This window comes from Capsicum annuum, chromosome 2 (genome assembly GCF_002878395.1).
Source record: "Capsicum annuum cultivar UCD-10X-F1 chromosome 2, UCD10Xv1.1, whole genome shotgun sequence".
NCBI classification, from domain to species: Eukaryota; Viridiplantae; Streptophyta; class Magnoliopsida; order Solanales; family Solanaceae; genus Capsicum; species Capsicum annuum.
The window spans coordinates 147552717-147561651 of NC_061112.1; the positions used below are offsets into that span (position 1 = coordinate 147552717).

At 33.0% G+C, this 8935-nt stretch overlaps 1 protein-coding gene across 1 annotated transcript; it reads right to left on the reverse strand.

Annotated features, from left to right (window-relative positions):
* Positions 1–207: 207 nt before the first annotated feature.
* On the reverse strand, positions 208–2809 carry LOC107855506 (cinnamoyl-CoA reductase-like SNL6). The gene is made up of 5 exons (XM_016700527.2): positions 2088–2809; positions 1654–1823; positions 1094–1279; positions 776–929; positions 208–657 (listed from the first exon to the last, which is right to left on the reverse strand). The coding sequence occupies exons 1-5, from the start codon at positions 2296–2298 to the stop codon at positions 350–352; spliced, it is 1029 nt and encodes a 342-aa protein (XP_016556013.1). The 5' UTR covers positions 2299–2809; the 3' UTR covers positions 208–349.
* Between the last annotated feature and the right edge of the window lie 6126 nt (positions 2810–8935).

Below are 8935 nucleotides of genomic sequence, written 5' to 3' on the forward strand. Positions count from 1 at the left end.
ATTCTTTAGGTGATCTAAATTTCTTACGGTTAACCACGTGGGCGAAGCTAATGAGTATGAAGTTCATTGCACCTCTTTCGTTAAAATATTATATTATACAAATAAACTATACACAAATTTGATCGATTTTTTCCTTGTTTTTAGTAGTGTTTATTGGTGACCCGGTTAGTTTTTAAGTCTTTTTCACTTTAATAAACTTACTAGCTATTTAAAAGATTAAAAAAGAGCTACATCTATAGATAAGGTACAATTTTAGCTAGAAACTCCAAATAGGTACATTCTTGTTTTTGTACTAACACAGCAAAAGAAACTACGTCTCTGTTTGCAAGATAGGTGTTGTGAGATTATGTTATTGTTGTTTGCAAGACAGGCGTTGAGATGCGCGGAATAGTAGTCTACTGAGCTTTGACTTTGTAATTGTGGGATCATTATCCGCTGCTACAGGAAGAGGGGTTTGATCCCCAGACAACTGACCATGCATATTCAAGCCATTTTCAAGTTGTATGGCCTCTTCCAATGTTCCAACTATTTTTCCAAAGCATATGTATCTTCCACAGGCTCCATAGTCCATATCTTCATAAACGTAGACATGTGCTTCTGCCACTTTACTAACATCTTCAGTTGCTAGAATCCCTTGTCGTAGCATCAAATCGCCACCTATAATTAAACATTGCTTCTGAGTTAGTAAACGAATTGATCAATCACCTGCGTCTTCAATCTGTAACTAAAGTGAGTTCCGAGTGATATGTTACATATAAAAAGTAGTATTTATTACCTTTGAGGTATGGGAGAGAAGTTTCAAGGTGAGCATTTGGGAAAGATGGTGCCATGAGAAGTCCAGGACATAAAGTAACAAGTTTCACCCTCATCTCCCTTGCTTTCCTCCATGCAGCCTGTTCTGCACTGGTCTTGGCCAATGCTAGCCAAAGCTGCTTTTCCATGAAAACATTTAATTAACCGCACGAGAAGAGGAATGAAAATTGCTCTTCTTTGAATAGACGAATCCAGAATCTAGAGTCAGTAAGATGTATACATTTCACTTCTATTCGTATTCCCTCTGCCTTTTAGACGAAAATGAAGAATGAACGTATACCTTGTTTTCTCTGCAGAATGCCTCGTCACTCCAAGAAGTCTCATCTATGAGGTTTGGCAAGTCGTTGCCTTTCCAGATGCATGCTAGTAGAGAGGATGTGAAAAGGCATCTTTTAACAAATGCTGCCCTGCCACAAGCTTCTATGACATTCTTTGCTGCTTCAGCTTCAAGAAATGCCATTCGTTCCTGAACCACATCGACTTGTCCGTAAATCTTAGATTTACATAGGATGAATTTTGTGTAGTAGATATTAAAAACTTTACTCAAAACAGAGCTGCACTAGGACTCGCAATTAAAGAAGATATCAACCCTAAGAGTCGAGAAAGATGAAGTCCTAATAAAGTTGTGGTCCTTGTGGACAGTGAATATAATGTACCATTCCTAGTTAATTTCTCTTGCCCTTCTTTTCATGATTGGCAACTACCAAATAGAGTGACAGGACTAGTAGTTAATAAAGACCTCAAGTTCTATGTAGTGATTAATATGAAAATATTTACATAATCAAAAGTTATAGGTAGTCCTTTATAAACTTATAATTCAAGAGAAAGAATATGGCGAACCGTGTATCCAGAGATCCCTCGCGGATCAATGAAAGATGATGTGTGGAAAACAACATGGCAACCTCTAAAAGCATTGCAGAGGCCATCTAAATCATCCATTCTTGCCACCACGATACTCTCCAGTTGTTTCATTTCTTCCCTAATCAGTTCCTCCATGTCCTCAAGATTAGCTGCTCATACAGGAGTAACTTGTAACTTTTAGCAACAAGAAGCAAAGACAAAAGAAGGAAGCTTCAAATTCTGTGATCAGTGACGGCATCAGGATTTTCACCGAAAAGTATAAAAATATATAAGAGTATAAAAATATACATAAAAGCGAACTTTCTACCTAGCTACATAGTATATTGAATCTCCTCGAAGTCGAAGACCTCCACTGCCTGTTATATAGACACAAGTAGACAACTAATTAAGGAAAAAGGGTTGCTAGCTAGTACCTTGGTTTTCAATAATAACTCGAACAAGGTAACCACATGCCAAAAGCTTCATGATCAATTGAGAACCAAAGTAGGAGTTTCCACTGGTAACACAAACAATTTTCCTGTCTCTTGCATTTAAACTAGAGCTAAAATCTCTAGCAAAGAACACTCCATGTTCAATACTCCTCTGCTTTGGTAGCCCCAACGCTAAGGATATCGCCACATCCATCACTCTCTGCAGCTCAGAATCTGAAGTTTGTCTTCTATTCAGAGCCTTAAGGTACCTGCCACTTAGGTTGATATAGTTAAAGAGATTGGCCTTCTTATACTTATACAGCTCTATAGACTATAGGTCCATGCAACATATATCATTCACTAAAAAGAAACCAATTCAAAACTCTTTAAGCTACGTACAAAAAGATAAGATACCACTCCCTCCCTCCCAATATGTGGCACATTTGGAAATTCCGGGGTCATTCAGGTTTTTCTCTGACCGAAATTTTTTGTATATGCATTTTAAATACTTTAAGTTGTTGATTTGTTATTTATAGTGTTTTTTTTTTTTTTTGCGTAGTTTCTAAATATATAAATTTTATTTATAAAAACATAAAGCTTACATTTAGAAGCTTTCATCTCAAAATCTCAATTATGCCATAAAAATTAAAATAAACGATGTAAAATTTTAATTAAGTCACATAAATAGAAACCGACAAAATAGTTACTTGCTAAATAAAAAGGGTAAAGATGGAAGGAAATATGAGATGATGTGCTTTTCATGGAAGTACTAGTGAGGGTTTTTATGGCTTTTAGTGTCAACTAGAATGTTAGGTAGTGTTTGTGGAGATGAGTGCACCACAATATTTGCTATTTATATGCTATCGATAACTCAAGCACTATAAATAGTAAAGACCAAGGTCATCGATAGACACTCAAACTTATTATTAAAATTTATTTAGACATTTAAATTAAGGTATGCTTCTATCAGACCACTAAATCCCCTATATTTTGTTTCAATTGGGCCTTTTTTGTCCTATCAGCAAAAAACATAAAGTGTGTGTCACACACACGTGATGCGTGGCAAAATGAACTACTTGGAAGCTGATACGTGGTATTGTGGATCCAATAATTATTAAAAATTAATCATAATTTTTTTAAAAAAAATTATATACAAATGGTATTGAGGAAATTATTAAAAAATAATTCTAAAATTATTTAAAAAATAAAAAAAATTGATTATTTCAAAAAAAATTATAAATTTTTTAAAAAATGAAATAAATTATTAAAAAATTATTTTTTAAAAAAAATTAATTATTAGGAAAAATTATAAATTTTTTTAAAAATGAAAATAAAAAATGGAGAGGATATAAATTATGAAAAAATAATTATAAAATTATTTGAAAAATAAAAATAAAAACTGATCATTTAAAAAACAAATTATAAAACTTTTTAAAAAATGAAAATAAAAAATGGCATTGAGGATATAAATTATGAAAAAATAATTATAAAATTATTTGAAAAATAAAAATAAAAAAACTGATTTTTTTTTAAAAAAATATTTTTTTAAAAAATGAAATAAATTATTAAAAAATTATTTAAAAATAAAAAAAATAATTATTAAAAAAATTATAAAACTTTGAAAAAAATGAAAATAAAAAATGGCATTGAGGATCCAAATTATTAAAAAATAATTATAAAATTATTTAAAAAATAAAAGCCTAATTATAAAAAAAAAATTAGAAAATTATTTTAAAAATAAAAAACTAATTATTAAAAATAAATTATAAAAATTTTTAAAAAATAAAAACAAAACTCCCCCACCTACCCCCAGCCCCCCAGCGTATTGTTTTATTAAAAATAAAATTGGGACCCCCTAATGCTTTTTGTTTTATTATAAAGGGCCTTTAGTGTTTAAAAAAAAAATTGTTATTAAAAAAATTTTGGGGCCCTCAAGGCCACTTGACATCTTTTTATTTATAAATTAGTAAAAAAAATGATCCTCACGCGCCTCCTACGATGGCACTGCACGCGCAGTGCCATATAGGCAAAAAAGGCCCAATTGGAACAAAATGTGAGGGGGTTTAGGTGCCTGATAGGAACATGCCTTAGTTTAGGTATCTAAGTGAATTTTGGCAACAAGTTTAAGTGCATATCGATGCCTTTGACCAATAGTAAAATAGGCATTAGATGTCAGGTAAAATTTTAGATGTGTTATGATATATATCAATTATAGTGAATGTCTATCAAGATCTATTTGATGTCTATCAGGATTTGATGTATTTGTCTTTTAGTGTGAAACTAGGGGCAAATTTTTCTATAAATAGAAGGGCTTCCTTCATTGTAAATCATCCCTCAAGAGAAAAAATAAGAATTACTCTCTCTATTCTCTCTACTCTTGTTCTTTATTCTTTCTTGTTTTATAACACGTTATCAGCACGAGACTCTACCATCTCAAATTTGAAGGCTAAGGCTAAGGTATTATTATTTTTCTTCCCTTTTTCCATATGGCTAACAATCTTACGAAGTGTGAGTTCGTTGCCCTTCAAAGTTTGGGCAAGAACTATATTTCATGTGTATTGGATGCTGAAATTCAACTAGATGCTATGGGTCTTGGAGACGCCATAAAGAATAAAAATACAGCATTTAGTCAAAATCGTGCTAGGGCTATGATTTTCTTGCGTCATCATCTTGACGAAGTACTAAAAATTGAATACCTTACTACTAAGTATCCACTCGTATTGTGGAATAACCTAAAAGAAAGGTTTGACCACTTAAAGATGGTCATTCTCCTGAAAGCACGATATGAGTGGATGCATCTAAGATTTCAAGACTATAAGTCTGTTCATGAGTACAATTCTGCCATGTTCAGAATTTTTTCTCAATTGAAACTATGTGGAGAGATGGTCAATGATAATGATATGATGGAAAAAATGCTCTCCACTTTTCATGCCTCGGATGTGCTATTACAACAGCAATATGAGAAAAAGGTTTCAAGAAGTATACTGAACTGAGTTCTCATCTTCTCGTGGCTGAACAAAACAATGATTTGTTGATGAAAAATCACGAGAACCGACCAACTGAATCTGCACCATTCCCTGAGGTGAATGATGTGCACGCTCACTATGCTATGTGTGGAAAAGGTCGCGGCCCCGGCCCTGGTCGTGGACGTGGTCGTGGCCGTGGTCATGATGACCAAGAAAGAAACAATGTTCCGGGTGTTAATCATTCATCAAACAAAAAGAGAAAAAATGAGAAACGTGAAGCAGTTACTTATTTTTGATGTGGCGGAAAATGACATTATTCACGTGATTGTCGTGTCGTGCTCTCAAGCACTTGATTGATCTTTATCAAGCATTACTAAAGAAGAAAGAGAGAAATCCCAAAGCTAACTTTCTCTCTGAAAATAATGTTAACATCACATGTTTGGATATAGCAGATTTTTTCGAACACCTTGAAGGAAAGATTAATCACTTGATTGGTGATGGTTCCGTAAACATGGAAGAATAAATAATTTTTTATTTTATTTTATTTTTATTGATAAAAGTTAGTAAATAAAATTCATGTAAAAGTAATTGGTTGCATGGGTATTAATTTTTGATTAGTATTGATTAGTTTAATCATATTATTGTTGTTTATTATTGTATTGAATTGAATTTTAATTTTGCCATTATTTATTGAAGGGAGGGGGTGCATGGATTTTTGGAAGCACTGAAAGTATAAGTTTTATATTCTTTTTATAATATAATAATATTAGTTGCATGTTTGACCAAAAGACATTACAAATAAGTTTTATATTCTTTTTATAATATAATAATATTAGTTGCATGTTTGACCAAAAGACATTACAAATGCTAAAAATGTCAGGACAAACTATTGCTTTTAATTATTATTGTTTCTGGAAAAGCGCCGAAGCACGTACTAATTATTTACAATTATTGAAAAAATAAAATGTATCTTTTTTTTTTTTCAGTGAAATATTATGAGCATAAAAGTTGTGAGATTTTGAGTTTGGCATATTTTTTTTTAGTAAAGTGTGATTAATAATTTTTTTTAGTATAAGTTTTTACTTTGTACAAAAATTTAATATATATTTTATTTGGTGTATGTCATTTTATTTGAAGATATGAATAAATTTCAAGAAGATATTTGTTTGATTGATTCTGGCACTACACATACGATATTTAAAGACAAGAAATATTTCTCTCCTCTAAACATGGACAAGATTAATGTTACTACAATTTCTGGTAGTGCTAATTTGATTGAAGGCTTCGAAAAAGCCATTATAATCTTGCCCAATGGAACTAAACTCATCATAAATAATGTCATGTTTTCTCCTAAGTCTCGGGGAAATTTGATGAGTTTTAAAGATATCCGCGAAATGATTATCATATCAAGACAATTGATGAGATGAATCTTGAATATCTTGGTATCACCAAGAATGTCTCTGGACAGACATGTGTTATTGAAAAGTTCCCTGCTTTATCTTCTGGCCTGTATTGGACAAAGATTTGTGCAATTGAGGCACATTCTATAGTAAACCGGTTTATTGATTCCAATACTTTCGTACTTTGGCATGATCGTCTGGGACATCCATGATCAATAATAATGAGACGAATCATAGAAAATTCAAATGGGCATCCATTAAAGAACTTGAAGGTTCTTTCGAATGGTGAATTTTTATGCAATGCTTGTTATCAAGGCAAGCTGATTGTGAGGTCATCGCCAACAAAAGTTGAGATTGAGTCCCCTGCTCTCTTGGAACGCATACATGGGGATATTTGTGGACCCATTCACCCACCTAGTGGGTCATTTAGATACTTTATGGTCCTAATAGATGTTTCATCTAGATGGTCTCATGTATGCCTATTGTCATCTCACAACTTGGCATTTACAAAATTGTTGGCACAAATAATACGATTACGGACACAGTTTTTCGATAATCAAATTAAGTCTATTCGCCTTAATAATGCTGCAGAATTTTCATCCCAAGCATTTAATAACTATTGCTTATCGATTGGGATAAGAGTGGAACATCCTGTACCCCATATTCACACTCAAAATGGCCTTGCTGAGTTATTAATTAAACGTCTGCAATTGATAGCAAGACAAATGCTTATGAAAACTAAGTTGCTCACTTCTGTTTGGGGTCATGCAATTTTGCATGCTGCAATACTTGTTCGTCTTAGACTGACAAACTATCATAAATTTTCTCCGTTGCAATTGATTTTGGGTTAAGAGCCTAATATATCTCACTTGAGAACTTTTGGGTGCGGTGTATATGTGCCTATAGCACCACCAAACCGTACCAAGATGACCCCAAAGAAGGTTAGGAATTTATGTTGGGTTTGAATCACCCTCTATTATTCGCTATCTTGAATCATTAACGGGAGATATGTTCACTGCTCGATTTGCAGATTATCGGTTTGATGAGATAGTTTTTCCAAAATTAGTAGGAGAAGATAGTGACATCAAAAGAAAAATTTTGATCCACGTGTTTCTATGTGTGAGCAAGAAGTACAAAAGATTATTCATCTGCAGAGAATTGCAAATCAAATGCCGGACGCATTTACAGATTTGAAAAGGATCACTAAATCACATATTTCTGCAGAGAATGTCCCAATTCGAATTGATGTCTCTAAAGGACCATCCACTAGTGTCATAGCTAATGAATCTAAAGCACATTTGAAGCGTGGTAGACCATTAGGTTCTAAGGATCGAAATCCTAGAAAAAAAATGAAATGGTCAAGATGATACTACGAAAGATCCTCATATGAAAGCTTAAGATTTGAGCAATGTTGATATCTCTGAAGGGATCAATGAGCCTGAGACTCAAGAAAATGAGGAACTATCCATAAATTCAAGTGATGTTGAAACTAATTTGAATCGATCTGAAACAGTAGTGGGTCATGTCTTTGCATATAATGTTGCAACGAAAATCATGCAAGATAGTGAGGATCTTGAACCTCGGTCTGTCACAGAATGTCGACAAAGAAATGACTGGCCAAAATGACAAGAAGCAATTCAATCTGAATTGAATTCACTTGCCAAACGTGTAGTTTTTGGACCTATAACTCAAACAACTAATGGTGTTAAACTTGCTGGCTATAAATGGGTCATTGTACGACAAAGAAATGATAAAAATAAAATACAAAGGTATAAAGCACGCCTTGTTTCACAAGGATTTTCACAACGGTCTGGTGTCGATTATGATGAGACATATTCACCAGTTATAGACACAATAACATTGCGTTATCTTATTAGTTTCACTATCCATGAGAGACTTGAAATGCATTTGATAGATGTGGTAACAACCTATCTATATGGATCACTTAATAATGAGATATACATGAAAATTTTCGAAGGATTTAAAATGTCGAAATCATATAGCTCAAAGCTTTGGGAAATGTATTCCATTAGATTGCAAAAATCATTGTATGGTTTGAAGCAATCTGGACGCATATGGTATAACCGTCTTAGTAAATATTTATCTAAAGAAGGTTATACGAATGATGAAATTTGTCCGTGTTTTCATAAAGAAAATAACGTCGGAGTTTGTTATACTTGTTGTCTATGTCGATGACATAAACCTTATTGGAACGTCAATAGAGCTTCAAAATGCAATTGATTACCTAAAGAAAGAATTTGAGATGAAAGATCTCAGAAAGACAAAGTTTTGCCTTGGTTTGCAAATTGAACATTTGACAAATGATATCTTTGCCAATCAATCTGCCTACACAGAAAAGGTGTTAAAACGATTCTATATGGATGGAGCACATCCATTAAGTACTCCGATGGTTGTTCGTTCACTTGATGTGAATAAGGATCCATTCCGACCTCAAGAAAAGAATGAGGAACTCCTTGATCCTGAA